This window comes from Tasmannia lanceolata, unplaced genomic scaffold (assembly GCF_043159265.1).
Source record: "Tasmannia lanceolata isolate RefF3 unplaced genomic scaffold, GAP_Taslan_0.1 ptg000024l, whole genome shotgun sequence".
NCBI lineage: Eukaryota > Viridiplantae > Streptophyta > Magnoliopsida > Canellales > Winteraceae > Tasmannia > Tasmannia lanceolata.
In genome coordinates, this window is record NW_027518701.1 from 7,968,981 (window position 1) to 7,993,252 (window position 24,272).

The window sequence follows — 24,272 nt, forward strand, 5'->3', positions numbered from 1 at the left end:
AAGAACAAGTTAAACTGAAGTTCTCGTCTAAATTGACTCCCCGTGTGTCTATCTCTCTCCTCTTTCTCTCTCTAACTTAGAGGAGAGAGAAAGACACATGGGGAGTCGATTTATCACTCCCCAAAATTTATACTTTAACTTCCAAATTGTTGGAACTCTTTTCGTTTCCTTATTTTGATATTTCTCTGACGAGCTGACTTTATAAACTCCATACTTTTCCTCAAATGATGTCCAATTGATTGACTATCCCATCTCCGTATAAATTTAAATTGCATCTTGCAAAATTGTAATTAAGAAAACATATATTACATAATAGTCTACACTATCGAAACACAGTACTTTTCCTCACATCCTGTCCAATTGATTGGTTATCAAATCTCTATACAAATTTAAATTGTATCTGGAAAAATTGTTGCAACTCCATTCGTTTCCTTATTTCCATATTTCTCCAGCTAGCTGACTTTAGAATCTATTATCTCCTGTCACCGATTTCAAACATCTCATTTCATGAGAAACATTCGCCCACTGAGAAACCACACACTCCAGTGTCTCGCTCCCTGAATTCGAGTAACTGGACAAGTTTCCATTACTCAGGCAACAGTCTGGCTTTACACTGGTTTTAGGATCCATGCCAATATGAGTAGACATGTCAAAGTCAATGACAAAAGAACTGAGGTCCTCAAAACCAGTGCTATCACCTGAAGGTGTAAAACCAAAGAACCAATCATCATTTGACACCACGCCCTCTGGAGTCTCAGTCCCTGAAAATGTCTTGAGCAACTTGATGAAGAGTTCCCACTATTCGGCTAATAGTCCTCAAAATCAGTGCTATCACCTGAAGGTGTAAAACAAAAGAACCAATCATCCATTGACACCATGCACTCTGGAGTCTCAGTCCCTAAAAATGTGCTTGAGCAACTTGACGAAGAGTTCCCACTATTCGGCCAATACTCCTCAAAATTGGTGTTATCATCTAAAGGTGTAAAACCAAAGAAACAGTCACCTGTTGAAACCAAGCCCTCCGGGATCCCAGCCCATAAATATGTGTTTGGGCAATATGATAAGGAGTTTCCATTATTCAGCCAAAAGTCAGATGTCACCTCTTTAGGAATACCCATCTCAAAATAAGAAGGATGTGGATTGTAAATGCAGTCATCCAACGCTATATGATCAGATAGAGGGATGAGAATGGGAGATGCATTGCAATCTTCTTCAACGACAAGCTCATCTTCCTTTTCCTTAGTGGTCAACAAGCTCTCTTTATTAGTTTCAAGCATCTTAGATCTATTTTTCACCATCTCAATCTTCTTAGCCAATATATCCACAAGTTCTTTGAGAGAGTCTTGTGAAAAAGTTGTTTAAACGGTCATCCCATGAAGGATAGAGCTCAATTCACATCTGATCAAGCTTTTGGTGTAGATTCTTGATCTTTATCTTGCACAAGCTCGCAATATCTTCACTATTCTTCGCACTTTCTTCCTTTTCCATGTATATTTTATATATGCAGTCGATCTCTGATCGGTTGGCGAGCCAAGTTTCAATCTGATCTCCATCTGAACTAACAGACACCATGACTGCATCTATACCACAGAGATTCGCCAACTCAAAGATCTTCTTCTTCATCCCTTTAACTCTATTCGAAAATACACTCTTTTGACGTCTTTTGTACTCGATTGATTTCATCTCAGAACGACTCATGTCTATAGGGGTAGGGGTTCAATAAGCTTCAAATTGTGTTTTAAAGAACTTGCTAAGATCATATAAGATAAACATGATCAGAACATAATAACTATGATATTAATTGGGGCCTTTAAAAAAAAAACCCAATCTCAATCGGGTTGTTCTTACAAAAGAACTAAAAAAACCATTGATTATTTCCCACAGAAGTACTCACTCTTATTTTCCTTTTTGGGGCCTTGCAAAAAAAAAATGATGATAAAGTAACATAAGTTCAGAGTAAAAACCGTAATTCAGTACAAAAAAAACAATATAAGATGAACCCAAACCTATTTTCTTAAGACAAAGGGAGCAAAGGAAAAAAAAAACAGAGAAATAAAAAATAGCATTCTATGATAGAAAGCAACATAAGATCAGAAAGAAGATCCATGATCCCCTTTGTTTAGATTTGTATCGGCTTTTGATCTCTGGGAGGGTTGGCGGATAGTGTGCAATGATAGGGAGAGAAGATCCATGATTGTACAAAAGTGGGAAGCCCCTCCTAATGATTTTATTAAACTAAATTTTGATGGTTCTTGTTTAGGCAATCCGGGTCCTTCAGGTGTTGGGGGTCTATGCAGAGATTCTTCTTGTTTGGTCATGTGGGCCTATTTTGGTCCTATTGGCATATGTGATTCTAGTGAAGCGGAGGTTAGGGCGGCTTTCCATGGCATCAAGCATCTGAATAAAGATTCCTATAATAAGGTGGTTGTAGAAGGTGATTCCTTAAATGTGATCAGTTGGCTCTCGGGAAAGGTTGCCCCTCCTTGGAGGTTTCTCTCCTTCTTTGATGAGATCTCAGACTTAACCTTCGGATCTTCTATAGCTTTTAATCATGTAAGGAGATCTGCTAATGGTGAAGCAGATGCTCTAGCTAGATCGGGTGTGCATAGGTTGAGTCTGGAATGGTTCGACTATCTTCCACCTTGAGTCATTTTATTTTGTTGTTTATCTTTTAATGTAATCATTGAGAACCATCTCGGTTTCTCTTCCTTCAATATATAAATTACCATTTCAAAAAAAAAAAAAAAAGATCAGAAAGAAACCCTAATTCAGTAAAAAAAACAACATAAGATGAAACCGGATGTATTTTCCTAAAAAAAATCAGATTAAAAAGAAAGAGCAAAAGAATGATAGAAACAAACATAATATCAGAGAAGAAACCCTAATTGGGTAAAAAAACCAACATAAGATAAAACCAAACATATAATTCTAACAAAAATTCACTCTCAATGATAAAATCAAAACATAAGATCTGAGAAGAAACCCAACATACGATAAAACCAAACTATATATTAGAGAAAAGGAACAATAAAAAACAGGGAAACAAGAAATATAGCTTTCTCGGATGAAATGCACATTAGGAAAAGACAAAAGGAAAAGAATCTATACCTTAGTTTCAATGTAGTTTGAGAGAGAGAGAGGTGCAGTTTCCCTCTACTTTCTAAATTCTGTTTTAAATAAAGATCTTCTGAGAGAAATAGCCGTTATATACTGTCAAACGAAGCATGAGCTTTGGAGCTATCTTTAAAAGAATATTGGTCGTTCATTTGTAGTGGGCCCTACCGTGATGGTTAATAAAATAAAATAAAAAGCTTCATTTTTACAATCTAAACCGTCCATAATGGCCTTCAAATGGGCATACGTCTATCGATGGTGGTTGTTCTTAATTGGGATAACAAGTAGGGCTTTATATTATCCTTAGCTAGAATTGTTATCGTTTGTTCCCCTAAAATACATTTCTAATAGAATTTTTTTCTTGGGAAATTTTTTTCTTCCCACAATTTAGAGGGACATAATATGATTATGTTTAATTTGAGTTTTTATATGGTGTAAACCCTTATAGTCCCTTATTTTTCAAAAAGTATTGTACGGACCACATCATAGGATGTTCCAAACCACAACATAAATAGGTTGTTCCCAAAAATCATTTCCATAGGATGATCCTAGCCCTTCGATCTATAGAGGTTTCCATAATATGCAGTTCGTCGTAGATCAGACAGTTAGGATCATCCTATAGAAATGATTTTTTGGGCACAACCTATTTACAGATTGGCCCATCATTCCCATAGGATGATCCTAGCCCTCCAATCTATAGGTTTCCATAATATGCAGTTCCTTGTAAATCGGACGGTAGGGATCATCCTACAGAAATGATTTTTGGGCACAACCTATTTATGGATTGGCCCATCACATGGACAGTTTGGATCATCCTAATAGTGGGGTCCATATAGTACTTTTTGAAAAATATGGGACTATAAGGACTTACACCATATAAAATCTCATTTAATTTAGAGGGGTATTATCACAAACTGAAGTTCCCTCTAAGTAAAAATTGAATAAGGTTGGTTCAAGTTATCTTTTTGATGTGTAAGAAATGAATGAAATTTTAGAAATATTTTCTTTCTAAACTTTTCTAGCAAAATCCTGAAATCCAAACAGGGCAGTAGAAAAGCCAATCCTAGGGCTTGTTCAAGATAAAAAATTTAAAGCAGGATAGCCAATCCCTGTAACAGCTTATCCAAGGATTTCTATCCCTTTAGAGAACAACCCCATTAAGAATTTGTTTGATCAATGTGATTATCATATCGCTCCGGGTACATTCGGATTGCCTAGAATCATGAGGAGGAATCGATATCTTATTCTGATTCCACCTGATTCTTGTGTTTGATTAAAAAATTAACAAATTAGGGGGCTAGAAATGACAGCCGGGTGGAATTGAAGGAGGAAATAGACTGAATCTTTCCCTCCCCAAGAGGTGGTATTCTGATTCCTCCCCGATTGGAATGAAATTTTAACTATTTTTTTAATTAAAATTTTATTTTAATTTTTCCCATTCCGATTCCAGGGAATCAAAATAGGAATTGGTATACTATACTAATGATTCCTATTACATATTGATAGCGGCAAACCAAATGCAGAGTTGTTCGGCACATCCTCTATAGATCGGAGCGGTCGGTAAGCATCCATCCTTAGAGAGGTTGGTAACCTCTAGTTAGCAAGTCCCTATAATTTTCAAATTATTTCCCAATTAGTAAATGAAAATTATGAAATGACCAAAAAGATTAACTTTTTGAAAAATATTTCTAGAAGTTCCCAACTAATACAGCAAACCTTTGTTGATTAAAATATCCTCCGATGACTTTTAAAATCATTATTTTTTAAGGGAAATGATTTCAGCACAACCAATTTTTGATACATGCGGTCACTTACTTGTCTTTTAGTATTTAATTGGCTTTTAAGTGCTTTATGGGAATCATAATAACCTTTTACAGCTTTTTAAATGCTAAAAGACAGGCAAATGAGCACATGTATCAAAAATTGATTGTGCTGAAATCATATCCCTATTTTTTTATCTTTATTAATTTTCATATTAAAAAAAGGGAAATGATATCAGCAGTCAACACAACCATGTTTTGATATTTTCACTAATTAATCTTGTCTTTTAGTGTTTAAAGAGCTGTCAAATCATTATTATAGTTCTTTAAAAATTCTCTCAAGCCAATTAAAAATGAAAACACAAGCAGGTTTATTCAATAAATAAAACATGGTTGTGCTGATACAATTCCCCTAAAAAAATTGCATTATTCATAAGGATACGTCTCAATAATTTTAGGGCAAGGAAATTGTGCCTATAGGGTTACTTAATGGGCATTTTTGTGAGAAAAATTAGTATCTAATGCATGTTAGCAACTCAATATAAGTAGTATTTAAGGGCTTACTAGAAAAATTGTCTAAAAGTTAACTTTTTTGAAAAACCATGATTCACAGAGACTATTTGCCAAAAATGAGTACAAAATAATTGGGAATAATCTTCTTCTGCTCTATATAATATCTTCTTTGTTGAGAACATCCGCCGGACAAATCTGATCTGATCGTGCACAGATAAACGGAAAAGAAAAAATAAACACAAGCCCTAGGATGAACACCGATATTTACGTGGTTCGGCCAAGCCTACATCCACGGGTGAGAAACACGATCTTCCACTTTGAGAAAACAATATGCAAGGATTACAATGGATTAATCCCAAAAAAACCCAAAACCCGCAACCCTTTCCTTGCTTCTCTCACCCAACACCGTACACAGAGAAAGTAACCGAAGAAAAAACCCAAGAGAAAATATAAGAGAAAAACCCAAGAAAGAACCCCAAGAAAAAACCCAGGAAGGTACCCGAAGAGGAACCGAGAAGAAAATCCGAAGAAGAAATCCTCTCTCTCTCTCTCTCTCTCTCTCTCTCTCTCTCTCTCTCTCTCTCTCTCTCCCACTCTTTTTCGCACTCCTTGGAGTAGCCAACAGACCCCAAGCCTCTTGTGCAGCCACACACAGGAGAGAACCGAATGTCCTTTTATAACTAGGTATTCTAAAAAATATATATAAAGACAAAAATTTCATATTTGCCTCTTGCCTTCTCACAGTGGTAAGAAATAAGGCAACTTTCCCAACACTTTCCTTTCGTCAGAAACATTCAATCTCATCTGATTTTTGTGGCTCCACTTGCAGCTGAAACCCTGCAACCCCCGGGGTCCAACTGACCAAGTGACGCTAGATTCTTTCGCATCTTTGGGATATACGCCACACCACCCAAAGTACGAATCACTTCATCTAACATCTTGATCGTAACCTTTCCAACTCCCGTGACGTCACAAGTAAACCCGTCACCAAGGACATAACAACTACCCTTGTCTCCTGGAACGTTTCAAAATATTCCCTCCTAAAGCATATATGAACAAAGCACTCTGAATCTAAAATCCACTAATCATTAGAAATGTGATTACTTATCAAAACTGTGAGAACATCTCTAACCTCTTCGCTCTGATTACCGCCACTAGAGTATTCGTAGCACCACTGTCCTTCTAATCATCATGTATGCTTCGGACAATCCTACTTGATGTGCCCATATTCCTTGCAACGGTAACATTGCACTCCATTTCCACTAACTTTGATCTTGAACTGCCTTTTCTTGATCCCCTATGAGATGTACCTTCCTCTTTGATTCCCACGGAATGGGCTGAAATTGATGTCTTAGATCTAGAATTAAGAGTAAATCTCTGTAGGTTCTTTTCTCTTCTGACTGATCTAAGTTAGGTGAATATTCAGGAGACGTTTAGGTATCAGATCGGAGGGAATTTGATCAAGAAATGAAGCTTACTGAGGAGGTCACACACGTAGGCTGTCATACGAATTCCATCTCCTGCTAAAAGATTAACTGATCTCAATGGGCAGATCTGAATTAAGGTCAATCATTTCAGGGTGGTTTGATACTGGATCATAGAAGAAAACAGCATTAGAATCATAGAGAGGAAGAAACAAAGCAAGGAAACTTAGTCGAATACGCGACTGAATACAGTTCATTCAAAATAAGAAATGTAGATCGAGGAATTCGTCATAGAGAAAAAGAGGATTCTTTAAGAAAAAAAATGCTCACACTAGAACTGCACACCTAGAATTTTATTTCTATTAGTGTATTTTCAAAATAAAACAGCTTTTGAAAAGTATTTTCAAAGAAAAGTACCTATGTTTGGTAAAAGTGGTTGCTTTTTAAGAAAGAGAATAAAGTAGCTTTGATTAGATAGTCCAACATCGGTGAGGGAAAAAGTAAGAGAGAGGTTTATATAGCTTTTCCCACTTCTCTCAATTACTTTAATGCACAATGGGTTTTCGCCATTGAGTGGACCCACGGGACGGTGCAACGCACCGTTCAGGCACGTGCTCGCACACGTGCGGCGTGGGCAATGGGTTATAAGGCGCTAGTGGCACACTTTGCACTTCGTATGACCGCATCGTCACAAGGAGCAATTGGAGCTCTTAAATTTTTCTAAATTGGATCTGGACCGTTCATTGGATCAGCCTCGGTAGTTCAGTCGGATCGGGGTCGGTCAGATTGGGTCGGTCAAGAAGCACGGTCGGAACGGCCTGAGGGTTCTGACCTGTGGGATGACCAAACGGTTGGCCCAGTGCGATCTGGACCGTAGAGTCTCAGATGGGTGTGATCTAACGGCCAGAATCGAACCCGCTCTGAACATGTGCTCTGTAAGGGTGCAAATCAAACATAAAGGGTATAAAAATAGCAGAAACGATCAATTGCATATAGAATTCGGAAATACACTTGTGGGACTTCTATATTGATAATTTCCAAAGCAATTAGTCTCTTGAAAAACCTTTCTAAACTACTGTTTTACAGAAACATTTCTAGTTTACTGTTTTCTGCAGAAACCGTATCTAGAATCTCAAATACTTGTTCCGTCTGAAGGTGAATTTTTGGTTTGTTTCTGCTTAGTGCAAAGCGTCAACAACCATTTTGATGTAGATTACACTAGGCTTCATTGTATCTTGGAGGCAAATTCGTGATACCCCTTGCACACTTACCGGTGGGGATGAATATTTCCTTAAGGAAAGTGACATCGCACCTTGAAGCATCTCTTTTATTCTCTATTTTCCCCATCTCAACAGCAGACATTTCCAACAATTTCATCTCAAAAACCCCCCAAAGTGTTGTTTCCTCTTCTCTATTTATAGAGAACGGTGGAGACTCTAGAAGAAGCGAGTTCGAAGCCAGCTCTTTGACAGCTGGAATAGCGGTTGGGGAACAAGTTGGGTGCTACCAACTTCACTTGGAAACTACCAACTGTTTTGGGCAGTTATAAGCCCAACCAACCACTTCCTTGCACACACATGCACTTGAAAAACTCTTCTTTACCCATTTTATTTGGAAGTTTCCTTTCTATATCATTGGTTCTCATCATAGAAGTCCATGATTTCATGTACGGGAACCTTTGAGTCGATATTAAGTCGTTGCTAAGTGTTCTCTTTAGTGTCAGTCCTTACTACGAAGACCAAAAAAGCTGCATCAGGTGGTACAAATCTCCACAGTTGGTTCCAAGAAGTATGAGCAGCAAATAAGCGCTAAATGAACAAATGCCCAGTCGCGCTTACAATAACATACGATACAAATCCCATACTGTTGAGCTTCTACATGTGAGTAAGCCCTTCCATAGAAAAATGAGAGCCAGTTTACACTGACAGAACCAAATATCTAAAGAGACGAGACCGGCCACAAACAGGGCATGCAACTCCAAGATGACCTCTTCCATATCAATGGCATCTAGATGCTTAATGTTTAAGATGATACACTTGACTAATTTACTACATTGGTACTTGTACGCACTGTTTGAAACAACTTTGTAGTCATGAACAATAACAACAACAACAACCCTGAATTTCAGGATGCTTGGCATGCTCTTTGACAATATTGAAGTTGTTGATCTGGCTGCAAGAAAAACAAGTTATGATGCTAAACTTATCCAAGAAGACTCAACTCCTATATAAGAATTGACCTGCCAGCATTCATTTTCTTTCATTTTTTTTTCTTACATTAAGACATGAAGTACATAAGGACATTTTCTTAAAAACTAACAACAAAGTACAAATACTAACATAACAAATAAGCTCACATTTCAACTCACACATGAACTCAAAAGAAGAAAAATTATTAACTTCATCAGAGTTTCTCTAATACCTTGGCTTTGAGAGAAAAATCTTCCTTGTGGCTTCATTTTTCATTCAGGATTCAACTGCTACATCAGCAGCAGCATCATGTTCTAGTCATGTTAAAATCATCTCTCATCCTCATTATAGATTACAGCCTAATCCTCTATCACCCGGCATTCATTTAATCCATGAAAACAGGGTCTCGAGTTTACAAGTTTGATGATCGTTGAATGGGGAGGGCCATTTCAGCCTTGCAATCATTGCTTGTAAGGGTTTATTGAGCATTCCATTTCCATCTGCTGATACATGACCATTTCCTTCATTCTCAACAGTATCAATAGATGCTTCCTGTGCAACAATAACCACCACTTCTTCAACTTCATTCTTTATATCGAACTTTTTAACAGTGAGAAGCTCCTCACTTCCACTAGAGGAAACATCCTCCACCAATGGTTCATTATTTTCCCTCAATAAATCCCACTGACTTCAAAGTACTCATGAAGAGGTATGTGACTCCTGCTTTGGTGGCAGCTTACCAGCAAAATTTGTTCTGTAGTAAAAAATCTTACCCTAGACGAGGTTATCTTTAAGGTCCTTTTTGACTAATGGAGTGAACTGGCAATCCACTGATCTTGCCGCAGCCACCCATGCTAGAACAATAACCAACAATATGCCTCCAAGATATGGTGTTGAATTTGCAAGAGAGGCAAAGGTTAGGATGAGAAATTGTTGAATCAAGGCAGCCCCAGATTTCGCCAAAAGAAAGCAAACAACATCAACTAGTGCTTTGCCTTTCACCTTTGTGTCTTCATGCCACGGGATGTAGGTAATCTTTTTGCAGGGATCAAATAAGTTGTCTTTTGAACTCTTACAGAAAATGTTCTGAATGGCTCCAACATAAATGACTGCAAAAAGTGGAGTTGAGCCAGTTCTCCCCAGCATTGGAGACAGTGTATCACTGAATAGAACCAGTGAGAAAAACCCAACTCCTGTGAGAAGTAAAGGGTCATGGTAGCCGCTACACCCAATTTCCCCAGCATTGACCTGCCAACATTCTGTTCATAATGGAATCAACTACTTCTTATTAGCAAGAATGATAAGGCATTCACAGGAAGTCCGGCAGAACTGCAAGATCTTTATGAACTACCGACCCAAGTATTTTACCAATATTCTCAATGAAACCACAAAATGAAGAAAAGATTCTTTGATTAGAAAAATTTCTCAGGATATCAGACAATGAATTCAGTGGGAACCCTTCCATGAGCAAGATTATTTGTAAGCGGAGATTATTTTAATTTAACTTTAGGCTCTGTTTACTTTGGACCTCCTTTGTAAAAAGACAATTGTCATGAGAGAATTGAACTACTTCTATGTTTTCAAGAAAGGAATTTATCTTAAAAAACAGTTTTGAGTCTCACCAAAACCGAGTGCACTAGATTATAGCAAGCAACCAGAGGGTTGTACAGTCAGCCTTCTCTAACATGTGACAGTATTAGAATGCCTTCTCCCGTGGATGTTTCTTGTAATCCGGTGAGTGTTTCTTGTAATCCCTGTATTTACCACATAGTGAAATCTTTTGAAGTCTTCTCCTGTGGATGTAGCCACACACACGCGTAAATCTTCTGTGCTTTTCTTGTGGTTTGGCTTGCACTCTATTTATTTTATTTGTTCTTGCAAATCTACTTTGTAAACTTTGTGTATTATTAAAACATAAAACCGGAAACACACTTTTGGGTTTGGATTGTTTACGGGTCACCACAGAGGGCTGTTTTGCACCCCAATTTTGTGATAGTTGCTTCATGTTCAAGATGATCTCTAACAAAAAAGACATGTTATCGTACCAAGTTTATCCAAGAAGACTCAACTCCTATATTAGAATTGACCTACAAGCATTCTATTAATAATGGAATCAACTACTTCTGAGTAACAAGAATGACAAGGCATGCACACGAAATCCGACAAAACTGCGAAATATTTAGGAACTGTCCATTGTAGTATCTTACTAGTATTCTCAATGTAACAACAAAATGCAGCAAAGATTCTTTGATTAGAAAAAATTTATCAGGCTACGACACAGATCTAGACAGCGATGGTGCTGGGCTGTAAGATCCCATATCGAAAAGAGAGATATATTACTAGGGCTATATATGTAGACCCTCCTCCCTATGTAGATGTGTTTTCAGCATCTCTACGAGGTGGGTTGGGCATGGTTAGTGCCGTTGGAAAACAAAACCTGGGCAGGTTGAGACCCAGAACCGGACAATATTTACAGTGGGGATGGGGCGTGCCAAATTGGTATCAGATCCGTACCTCCCATAGTACGTTGTGCCAGCAAGGATGCTGGCCCCTAAGGGGGGGTGGATTGTAAGATCCCACATCAGAAAAGCGAGAAAAAGTTCCTGGGCTATATATGTAGACCCTCCTTCTCCCTGTGTAGACGCATTTTCAGCATTGTACGGGGTGGGTCGAGCAGGGTCGAGCACGGTTAGTGCTGCTGCGAAACAAAAACTGGAGCGGGTTGAGACCAACAACCAGACAATGTTTACCCAGTGGGGTAGGGGTGTGACATGGGCCGAGCATTTAGACAACTAACTCAGTCTTCGGACTGTTAGTCTATGCCCACGAAGGTAATTTGAAGAAGTAGACAACCTTTTTGTCATGGAGCATTAAAAGAGGACATTTTGGTAATTTCTCAAATAACCATCAATATAAAAGCCCCGAATTTGAAATTTGGGGGGCTTTTGGCTGAAAACGAGATAGAGATCAGATCTGAGAGTTTTGGGAAGCTCCATCGACCAGCAGGGGTGAAGGAGATTCACCTTTTACATGACATTGTCTGTAGCACCCCATTGCAAGCAAGGGATTGAAATCTGGAAATTTAGTAAGTATAACGTTGTCACCACCATTGGATCTATAATATTGAAATTTTCATCTATCTCTGTATGTTTTTGTTACATTCCAAGAAACTTCCTTCAGAAAATTCGAAATTCAGTGAATTCCATTGTATTCTTTACCATTGCATTTTCCTTTCGCTAATTGAATAATGGAATCTTGCATCTCCTAACATCGTCATCTTTGTACGAAATTATTGTTGTACAATTAATTGCTAAAAGGCTCTATAGATCTGGTTGAACGAATGATATTTCTGGCCAGTACAGAAGGATGTGATAAACCATTTCCTCATAGATTCCGGAGACACCTCATGCATGACCAGGGTCAATTTAGAAGGAAATTTTTCCTATTCACACCACTGATCTGTTAGCTCAAGTGGCCAAACTTTTCCTTTCTTCGTAATTCTTGTTTTGTTAATGATCAGCTTTGTATTGGATTGATAAAGTCGTGTGGGACATTTTTTAGTGAATGGTAACTTTATTAGATTAAGACCACAGATAACAAAACTAGTGAGGGTGACAAGTTGTTGCCCAACAGTTTACAATCTGATAAACCCAATATTACATGGCGCTAATGCTCATTAAAGTCGTGTGGGACTTACTGAATGCCTCATCCAAGCCATTTCACTATGCCTTATTGACAAGCAGTTATCAACAAAAAATTTAATTGAATACTTCACTTCAGTATCTAACGATTCCGTTGTCAGACCATACGTGACACAGAAGACTCAATATAGTTGTTGATCTTGAGGCTGCACACAGGCAAATTGCAAGCGTGGAGCTGCATTTTGATTTGCCTTCTTATGGTTTCGCAATTTTAAGTTCTGAAATACTAATGGCAGCTTGGGCTTAATTTGAGCATAGTTTGCATATTGAAAAACTTAGTGTGAAGTTCGAATATTTGTTTACCTGTTCCTATCATCTATCAGTTGTTTTATTAGGGGTGCAACTTGGGTCGGGTTGGGTTGAGCTTTTGGTAAAAAAATGAATTGGGAACAAACCCAAACCCGACCCGATTTTAAGGTAAAAGCTAAATCCAAATTCCTAAAAATTGACCAAAGTTGCAGCCCTATGTTTTATTCTGTTTTTGAGTTCCATTTGCTGATCCCTAACTGTAATATTACAGCTATTAATTAGTGTTCAGGGCATCAACCAATATTTCGTGCCAGACTTCTTGAATTCCTAATGCAGGTGCCAACTGTAAGTGAATTCAAAAACTACCACAAAATTGCACTATGTCAAGCTTTCTGCCAATAAATTCAGTGGGAAGTCTTCCATAATGAGCAAGGCAGTATACATGATGGGCGATAAGTGAGATTGATCAACACCAAGGATAGAACTGTGGAAAAGAAAAACAGAACATGTGTTGCAAAATTATGCGCCCCACATTTGCTATGTGTGGGGCATAAAAAATCCAGATAAACAAAATTCCACTAAAATTTTATCATGGAAAGAAAATGAATGATAAAGGAAAGAAACATGTTTAGTATCTATTATAGAAAAATTTAAACAATATCTTGCAAAAGATTGTGTTATCTGTTCCATATACATAACTCAGTGACCAACTACTGCTCGTTACTACCTGTACTTTGACTTACAAACATGGGTTTTAAATATACAAAAAATTTAGTCCCCCCCCTGTTTGTTGTAATGTACATAAAAAATTAAACAATGTATTGCAAAAGAGGATATGAGGCCATTCATAAATGGACTCGAAAAATGAGGCACCGTTCCCAAACGGGTTCGAAGAAGATAAGAGACCATTCCCAAACGGACTCGAAAAATGAGACACCGTTCCCAAACGGGCTCAAAGAAACGAGATAGCTTCGATTGATGAATTCAACAACGAAGAATTTAGCGATTTTTCATGAATTTGAATTTGACGTAAGATTGGATTTGATGAATTTTAGATTTTTTGAACTCAATGAAATCGGGGATATTATAGATCGTGCCCGATAAAGATATTGGAAACTAAGACTTTGACGAATGATGAGATGACAAACCTTAGGAACGAAGAACCATTACTAACGAGAATGGATTAGGAACACTTTCTTGAAACTTCAACAAGATTTTTCGCAAAGAGACTGTTGGTCTTGTCTTCTGGGGATTTTGATAACTGAAACCTTGATCTAAATACTTGAAATTGGTAATCTAGAACAACGGCTCTCTTGGATACTAACTTGGAAAAGTGGGATTTGCCTCTTGACAGGTGTTTAGATAAACATTTCTTGACCAGAATAGTATTTAACTAACTGGAAGGAAATTCTGGATTTTAATGGTTCATCTTTCTGAGAAATTGGCTCAACCACCATTGCATCTGAGGCTCTTCCAAGCTTAAGGTGCCTTCCTGGGGTATGATCTTCTTACGAAAACTGGGCTTTCTGATGTTTCTACTTCTGAATTCTTTTGAGTTGATCTTCTTTGAAATGTAGCTATTTGACTAGATTCTCGAGCTCTTTTAGGTACAATCGAGGGAGCTGACGAGGCTGGGCCTCCTTCACATAGACAGTTGCATCATTTGGACACAAGGACGACGATCGACTCTTTCTAAAGAGAAAACTTAGATAGAAGGGACTACTCAAAGGATAGAGGAGCTCTAAAGGAATGAACTTAGAATCACAAAGATTGACTGACTATACTGACAAATAGAGTGATGCTTTTGACCTAGTTAATATTTTATTTGGTAAGTCTATCCTTTTGAGGAATAGTTTCTCAATTGGTAAACACTGGACATCTTCCTTAAAACAGTAATGCCTCAAGGATTTAATTACGACTCCTAAGATTGATTAGCTTCAATGTCTCCAGTTTTGAGGATGGCACTTGAATTTACCTGAACTTCTGTTGATCTTCAGTCTTGATACCGGCTGTAGCCTTCTTATAATGATTCTCTTACCGTGACCAAGTCACCTCTTCGGGGTTTTTAACTTAGCGGACCATGTTAGCCTTAACTTTTGTCGAACCACCTTTCTAGGTTTTCGATCCAGCAGGCTATCCCCTTAGCTTTTGCCTAAGCCGCCCTTTCGGGTTTTCAACTTAGCAGGGGAATGATCTTAAATTTTGCCTAGACCGCCCTTTCAGGTTTTCAGTCTAGCAGATCTTCAAACTCCGTTTTTTTTTTCTTTTTCACTTTTTTTGTTTCGGGACCTAGATAATTAATTCTAAACACCGGTAGGACTTTATAGGTAAGATAAGGCTTTTCAAAGAATGGCTTAAGGTTCAACAAAGATTTTGACCGAACCTGTGAACAGGTTGCCTACATATCCCAGGGTAGGAATCAGGTCTTACGTAGTTCAGGGTTAATGCCCCTAGTTTGAAGATAAATTGTTTGAAGGTTAATTGATTTTTCCTTTTTTTTTCTTTCTGAAATGATTGAGTTCTCTTCTTTTAGAACTTGTTCTTTTTTTTTTTTCTGGAACGATTGAATTTCTTTTCTTTTTTTGAATCGACCGAACTCGGTTTAACCGAGCTACCTACGTACCCCAGTGTAGAGATCATGTCTCGCGAAGTTTGGGGCGAATGCCCCTAGTTTGATGGGTTTTCAAGAGAATTTCATTCAGGCTCGAAGGGTTTGCAAACCGGTATTCTTTTGACGCTGGGTTATGATTTTGGGATTTATTCGGCCAAATGAGGCCTTCCGATGTTCAGATTGGGAATCGATCTAGGTTACTAGAGTCCCTCTGGTACTATTTTTTTTTTCATTTTTTTTCACGGAGTTTGACGGCATTTCCCGGTAAAAGATAATGATTCTTCTTCCTTCTGGATATTGATAAGTAATTTGACTTTGAGAGTGCATACTGGTTTTTGGACATCATTTCATCCTTGAATCGGTGGCCTTTGATATTTTGATGATCGGCTGGCCACGGGCTTTGGGGTACGGAAATCTAGTACAATTAATGACTTCAATGAAGTCAAAGACAAAGGTGGTCATATCGAGGAAGTTTGTATGTGACAGAGAGGGGGTGAAAAGGGATACGGGCAAGGTAGATAATGTCAAGAAAAATGAGCGAGCGTCGTGCTGTGAGACTAGATTGTAGAGCTAAGATGGTCATCAAACTTAGAGCTGAGAAGTGCATAGTGAAGACTTTTGAAGACATCCATTCTCACGAGTTGACCTCCCCACTGAAAACCAAAATGCTTCGTTCCCATAATCGATTTCATAAGAGTGAAGGTGTTAAGGTTTTGATTGATTGTTTCGATGACACACAAATGCCTAAATCTAGGATCGCAAAGGCCATTAATTCGACCCACGATGGAGTAACAGGTGGGCTATCGACAAATCAAGCTATTGCCCATTTGAGAGATAAAAGGAATAATAATTTAGGGCAAGAAGTTGTCTTAGTGGCCGACCATTTACAGAAGAAACGATCTGAAGACCCAAACTTCTTTTTCTCGATGGAGTTAGACACAGATGGGACCTTTCGATCCATGTTCTGGGCTGACTCTAGGGCGAGGGATGCGTACATGACATTCAACGATGTCATTGTTTTTTATGTTACGTACAAAACAGATAGGCTCTCTCTGACATTTGCACCGTTTACGGGAGTAAACCACCACAGACAGTTGATCCTTTTCGGATCTGCACAGCTAGCCGACGAAAAGGAGGTGACATTTAGTTGGCTATTTGAGTAGTGGTTGACGTGCATGCATGGTAAAGCTCCGGGTGCAATAATAACCGAAATAGACTTGGCTATGAAAAATGCTATTAAAAGAGTTTTTCCAGATACACGACATAGGTTTTGTGACTGTCACATATGGAAGCATCTACTTGAGAAAGTTGTAGAAATGCGGGAAACCGAGGAAGAGTTTTACCATGATTATAATGGATGCTTTCATTCGAAAACAATAGAGGAGTGTGAGAACAAATTGCAAGTTCTGGTGGGCAAATATGAAATTGGTGGGATCGAATGGCTGTGTAGGATGTGGGAGCAGCGAGAACATTGGATGCGGGCATATTGGAGAACCACTTTCACTGCAGGCATGAAATCAAGTCAGCGCAGCGAAAGTATGAATTCCTTCTTCGATGGATATGTGAACAGCAATACTAGCTTACGCGAGTTCTTGAATGCCTATGAAAGGGCACTGTTTCAACGCCGTAAAACCGAAGCCGAAGAAGATTCCAAGTCAAAATATTCGATTCCTAAGATGCAAACGAATAGCCCATTGGAAGAAGAGGCAGGTAAATTCTATACGAGTATTATGTTTAACAAATTTTAGGATGGGTTGAAGGGGGGTACCAACTGTTGGTATGACTTGTTGAGCAATGAAGGGACAGTGGAAGAGTATTCTGTAGGTCTTAGAAATGATGAAAAGAGTAGATGGTGCAGGGTACAGTTTGACGATTCTGACGGAGTGACCGCGACATGTGAGTGCACTATGTTTGAGATGGAAGGGATATTATGTCAACATATCCTTCGTATTTTTGACCTTAAGCAATTGAGAAAGGTCCCTGAGCGTTACATGTTAAGGAGGTGGTCTATTGAGGCAAGATATTGAGGGGAGGTATATTACCTACAAGCGCACGAGAGAGTAATGGCATGAATCCCTTTAAGATGTGGTGCCTAATCTCAACATGGCAATGACTTTTAGATGGACCAGGTAAGAGGGAGGATATAGTGAAAAGGATGGAAGATTTTTGCAGTGCACTTTAGGTTGAAGAAGAAGAAAGGAAGAAAGATGAGTTGGTGCAAAGTGAGTTACCAGTCATTGGTAGCCAAGTCGAGTCTAACATTTGTGTCAGTCAAATGCCTGAAATTACTATTCGAGACCCCCCAGTTGCGAAAACGAAGGGCCGACCGAAGAATGCTACACGTTTGAAATCTAACATAGAGACCTCTACAACACAACCAAAGAAGAGGACGTGCAAATCCGGTGGAGAAGAAGGACATTATGCTATGACTTGTAAAAAGAACTCCAACGTTTGGACATGGTTCTTTTTTAAGTTATAAGTTTCTTAAACTAGTCCTTAATAATAATTTGTTCTTTTGTTTGGTAATAGAAACATAAAAGAAAGCGGTCAGGGAAAGAAGAGGGAGAGGAGGAAGATGAGCAGGTGGAGAAGTAGATGCCGAGCAGGTTACTTTGTGTTTCTTTTATTTGAAGTTCTTATGTGTTTTCCCCTCACATTATTCTTGATAACTTTGTGTAAAAGCTAGAATACTATTTGATGACATTATTCTTGATTTCTTTTCAGGGCTGGAGTAAAGAAATATTCAGGTCTTTTCAGTGATGTTGGGTTGGTAGAAGTGTTCTGATGTTGGGGCTTTATAGTTGTAATTGATTTTTGTGAGAAAATACTTTCATTTGTACTCCAAACAAGTGTATTGATACAGGTTCACTATGTATGTGTTTCTAATTTATTCTAGAAAAGGGGTGCAAATGTCTTGAAACAGGTTCACTATGTATGTGTAATTGACTTTTATAGTTGTAATTGATTTTTGTAAGAAATTACTTTCATCTCTACTCCAAATAGGTCATAACTTTTTTTTAGATCATAACTTTGTATTGAAACAGGTTCACTGTCATTGGGACAGTCTCCACTTACTTTGTCTTCTCTTTTCAACATTCCAACAATATTGAGAAAATGCTTTCATTAGTCAACCATGACAGCTTTGCAATTCCTTGTGTTCTCTCTTCCTGTTGGCTGGTTTTCAATATTTTATATTACATTTGGACATGCTTTGACTGGGTTTTTTATAAAGAAAAATGCCAAGTATACGGTTGGCTATAGTCTCTTGCTCAAGTTGGCTGGGCTTGAGATGTTGAGGCAAAGAATCTACAGGGGTTTGCTATATGCCACCATCCTACATGTTGAGGTACAGTAAGGCCCTGCTCGTTTGGATTTTGAGAATCTATGTTGACAACACAACTGATTCTTGCACTCAAAATTACATTTAGGCCTTGTTTGGCATTTGGCAACCATGCAAAATTTTCCCATGTTATCATGTGGGGAGAGATGGCTGGGGAGGGTTGGGGATAAGTGATGAGAGCATAAGAGACGGCTGAAAAACAAGGAAAAGAAAACGAGAAAACTGTATTTTGAGTAGAATTTTTCTTTTCCTTATTTTTAAGTAAATGTTCCAATGATGCCAAAGTTAGGATCATCCAAGTAGCACAACAATTTTTCCATGACCCTTTCACTATGGAATTTTCTATGTGGACCCTTTAGATCCATAGCCTATAGGTCTGCATGTATAATTTGATGTGTGTGATTTAGCATAAATCACAATAATAAAATAGTAAAGAGTGCCTATGTGGATGATAACTATCAAGATTGGGTCTCACGTGGTGATATGTGCAAGTTAGGATCAATATCTTGCCAATTGAACAGTTTCTTGTAATATAACTGTTTGTTCTTCCCATGGATGGTGATCCATGACCTCTCTAAGTTAGCAAGAGCAATTAAATGAGACAAGTTGGCAAAAAGATGAGTAATTCACATTCAAAGCATCAAAATAGGTACATTGCCAATACAACCCAATTTAAGAGTTTGATTTCCAGAAAAGTAAGAAAAAAAAACCTATAATTTCTAATACTTTATGCATCCAAAGTTCTTTCTTCAACATGGCATTTTCATTCTCCAATGCGGTCACGCGGTCTACGATCGTCCTATTCTCGGCATTTCCTTCTCTTTCATTGTAAGGCCTTGATACCCTGCCAACGCTGTCCGGCATGAATCAACATCAGCCCAACGGAAATATCCATAGTCTTGGCCCTGAACATTGGCTACACATTAGAATTTCCACAAGTTGCATAAAAGAATTCTACATTATAAAATTTGAATGGTTACTCACCAAGTTCATATTGCAACTGTAGTATGGGCGGCCTCTATTTCCTTTTACGTTACTTTTGGTAATTTTCAACACTGCTGGCTGCTCACATGTACAGTTCTTGGACGTTGCTTGTACACCAGATGAATTACCATTGTTGCTGCTTGAGGAAGCCATGGAGATAGTTTCTCTTACATAAAAAATAAGAGAATGTCAGCCAACAAAAAGAAAAAAACCAGTTCTTCTCTGCTTGCACTCAGCCTAAAGAACCACATATTTGAGCCAGATTTCTTTTGATTTCTAAAGAATTTCATAATAAAAAACCAACCTGAACAAATAAATCAGTTGCCAAGATTTTTCTTACCCTAGATTTTAAGAGAAATACAAACCCTAACTGATTGTTTAGGGTTTCGATTTTGATTCAAGGGATTTCATTTTCAAGGGTTCATTTTCTTAAAATCTGCAATATCTAGGGTTTCCTTGAATCGAAACTCCTTGAAGCCATTAAAAAAACCTAGGGGTTTTAATTCGAGGGGTTTTGATTCAAGGGGTTTTTTTCATTTTTTTAGGGCTTAGGGGTTCCGATTCAAGGAAACCCCTTGAACCAAAACCCCTTGAAGTTATAAAAAATCTAGGATTTCATTTTCTTAAAATCTGCAAAAATCTAGGGTTTCCTTGAATCGAAACTCCTTGAAGCCATAAAAATACCTAGGGGTTTTGATTCTTGGGGTTTTTTTTCATTTTTTTAGGGCTTAGGGGTTCCGATTCAAGGAAACCCCTTGAAGCCATAAATAATCTAGGATTTCATTTTCTTAAAATCTGCAAAATCTAGGGTTTCCTTGAATCGAAACCCCTTGAAGCCATAAAAAAACCCTAGGGGTTTTGATTCAAGGGGTTTCATTTTCTTAAAATCTAGGGGTTTCCATGAATCGAAACCCCTTGAAGCCATAAAAAAACGAAAAAAAACCCCTTGAATCAAAACCCCTTTAAGGCAAAAAAAAAAAAAAAAAACGAAAAAAAACCCTAGAATAGCATTATACGAAAAAAAAATTGAAAACACATACCTGTGTGTCGGAGAAGGAGGTGGCGCCTGTCAGGAAGGAGGTGGCACCCGGAGAAGGAAGAGCAAGGAGGTGGCACCCGGAGAAGGAAGAGCAACGAGAGAGAGAGAGAGAGAGAGAGAGAGAGAGAAGGTCGTTTTCTCGCTGGAGAAACGAGAGAAGAAAAGGCGGTTCTAATCTTTTGGGTTTTCTTTTTTCACTGTCGCGAGACTTTTGTGGGGCCCATTCCAGCGTCCAATAGAAACGCACATATCTACTCTAGCGTACCAAAGCAAGTAGCGCTCAAGCGTCTAATCTTTTTGCTCATATATATATATATATAGGGAAATGATATATGCGCCCAAGTGTTTTGATAAACATGTGCTCCACTTGTCTGTCGTGTAGCATTTAAAGGGATGTCAGAGGATATTACGATTCTCAAAAAGCTCTTAAAGCCCTTTAAATACTACACGAAAAACAAGTGGAGCGCATGTTTATCAAAACACTTGGGCGCTGAAATCATTTTATATATATATATATATATATATATATATATATATATATATATATATATATATATATAGAGAGAGAGAGAGAGAGAGAGAGAGAGAGAGAGAGAGAGAGAGAGAGAGGAGTTGTTCCTCCCTAGAGTAGATAACTTATCAACTCCCTAGGCTTAAAATACAGTAGGGCCCTCATGTAGATAGGGTGTGCCAAAAAAATCAGCTCCATATGATCATCCCAACCCTTCGATTGGTGGAGGTAAAAATGGACGGATATACACCTTCACAAATATGTCCATTTTTTGCCTCCACAGTTCGAAGGATTGGGATGATCCCTATGGAGCTGATTTTATTGGGCACACCCTACCTATGTGAGGGCCCATCAAATGAATGCTATGGATCACCCAAACAATGCGACCACCACTTATTTTAAGCGTAGGGCGTAGATAAGTTATCTACTCTAGGAAGTAGGTGATCCAAAGCATTCATTTGATTGGCCCTCACATAGATAGGGTGTGCCCCAAGGAATCAGCTCCATAGGATCATCCTAACCCTACGATTTGTGGAGGTAAAAAATGGGCGTGTATAAACCTTCACAAATCTGTCCATTTTTTGCCTCCATAGGTCGAAGGGATAGGATGATTCTATGGAGCTGATTTTTGGGCACACCCTATCTATGTGAGGGATGGTTTTAAATTTCGACCAAAATCCGAAGGTGGAGAGCGACACCGAAATCACGCATACTCAAAATGTATCATTTTTTTATATTAGGGTTAAGAATCAAACATGAGAAAAAAGAAGGCTACTAATATTGGCACTACCATGTTTGATAATTGCACTAACTCACCTTATCTTATTTTGATATTTTCAAAATAAAAGATATTTTTGAAAATAAAAGGTTTTGTTTTGGGAAAATGGGTGCTTTGAAACTAAGAAGAAAAAGACTTGTGAGAAGGTCAGAACTTTAGTCTCGTGTTTGAAAGTGAGAATAGTGGAGTTGGGTTAATCAATATCTCCTCACTGTTCCCGCTCGTTTTAAATTCAAATTCATTTTGCAAATGATACGACCGTTCGCATGCGTGTGTGGTGTGGGCAGTGGGCTACAGGGCACTAGTAGGGCCATTTAGAGCACTTTGCATTCCCATGTACGCATTGTCATTAGGAGACACCGGAGTGCTTAAATATTTCTAGATTAGATCTGAGCCGTTGATCATGATCTTGATTGATCCGTGTTATCGGATGGTGATCTATACCGAACTGGTATGATCTGGACCACAGGACTGCACTCAACTGTGGTTCAATAGCTAGTATTTGATCAGGTGTAATCTGGAGCCTAGGATCGCATGGTAACTATCGGTGCCTGATCAAGTGCGATATGGATTGTCGAATCTCGAACCAACGATCAAATCTCGATCGGGTGCGTTCCAGACCAAAGGGTTGGGAATCGGTCATGATCTAATGGTCAAATAGCGTTTACGGAGCGGAGCGGACCGGGTTTTGCACAAGTCAACCATCTCCACCGAAGGTCCATCATCCCCAACCAAGATTTTTCATCAACAATCTTTTCTTTTTCAATTTGCTTCTTAGAGCTTTTTTGGGACTTGCAATAACCTTTGATGGCAGGTTAAATAATAAAAAGGCAAGGTGAGTTTAGTAGAAGGATCAAAACGTGCTAACACGAATCTCAGTAGCCAAAAAGAATTAGGTAAAAAATTACATTTGAAAAATAATACCTCTACTTATACGCGGACAGCCATGGTTTGATAATTGCACCAACTCACCTTGTCTTTTGCTATTTAACCAGCTGTTAAAGGTTATCACAATTCCCTATAAAACTCTAAGAGCCATTTAAAAAAAAGAAAAGACAAGATGTGTTAATGCAATTATCAAAACATGGTGGTGCCAATATCAGCAGCCTCGAACTATTGTGGAAACCGAGAGTACCACCGAGCAGCGAACCTAACAAATGGATTCTACCCACAACCTCACAAATCACGTAACCCAACCCTAAAGTTTAAGAAAACAACTAAAAGTAAAAAAAATTTGGACACAGGGCACATTTCTATTGTAGCCTTGTAGGTCCCTTGCTCGGTGGGTTTCTCGGTCTCCATATCATTTTCCTCGTTTGCGGGGAAGAGATACGAAAGCTTACATAAAAGTAGGGATCTGCTAGGGAACATCGCTGAAGGCATTTCGCGGACTGGCTGCTGCAAGAGAGCAGCCCCGGATGAATAATAAAATCAATAAGACAAAATCTGAGCCTATGTGTATGCTCTCTCACGCAACAGCTCCGCGAAATGCCTTTTACGAAAGTCCCTAGCAAATCCCATAAAAAAGTTATATAAAAATTCAAGTAGAATGGAGAATAACTTTTCATTTTGTACCTGCCTGAAAGTAACTCCAAGAAATAGGTAGGTTTTCGTAATTTCCCCCATGTTATAAATGCCTTTTAAGTGACAAATGACAAATTATCTATCCGGACATGTTTAGATATTCGGAAATTCGATTACCGTCCGCATCCGAATCCGTTTAAAGCGAATATTATCCGAATCCGTTTAAAGCGGATATTATCCGAATCCGTTTATGAGATATCCGGCTCTTAGCGGATGCGAATTTGGTAAATGGTATATCCGATCCGTTTAACATCCGAATCCGAGAAGTAAATCTTTTTTATTTATTATTAATAATATCATTAATATTTATTTTTAGTAATGACACACTATCTTTTGTTTCTATAAAAAAAGTGAATATTCTTTTTAGAAAAATAAAAATAAAAATAAAAATAGCCCAAACCCATTCCATCATATACAAAAAAAAAGGAAAAACCTAAAGACCACTACCAACAATATCATCCATCCCCATCCCCAT

The 24,272-nt window shown here is 38.3% G+C and overlaps 3 protein-coding genes across 3 annotated transcripts; all 3 read left to right on the plus strand.

Moving 5' to 3' along the window:
* The first annotated feature begins 2,190 nt into the window (after nt 1–2,190).
* On the plus strand, nt 2,191–2,646 carry LOC143856976 (uncharacterized). The gene has a single exon (XM_077367257.1). It carries the CDS (start codon nt 2,191–2,193, stop codon nt 2,644–2,646), a length of 456 nt encoding a protein of 151 aa, XP_077223372.1.
* A 13,436-nt stretch (nt 2,647–16,082) lies between these two features.
* LOC143856977 (protein FAR1-RELATED SEQUENCE 5-like) lies at nt 16,083–16,724 on the plus strand. The gene has a single exon (XM_077367258.1). It carries the CDS (start codon nt 16,083–16,085, stop codon nt 16,722–16,724), a length of 642 nt encoding a protein of 213 aa, XP_077223373.1.
* A 12-nt stretch (nt 16,725–16,736) lies between these two features.
* On the plus strand, nt 16,737–18,346 carry LOC143856978 (protein FAR1-RELATED SEQUENCE 5-like). The gene is made up of 4 exons (XM_077367260.1): nt 16,737–17,271; nt 17,362–17,576; nt 18,091–18,152; nt 18,286–18,346. Exons 1-4 carry the CDS (start codon nt 16,737–16,739, stop codon nt 18,344–18,346), a joined length of 873 nt encoding a protein of 290 aa, XP_077223375.1.
* The last annotated feature ends 5,926 nt before the right edge of the window (nt 18,347–24,272 follow it).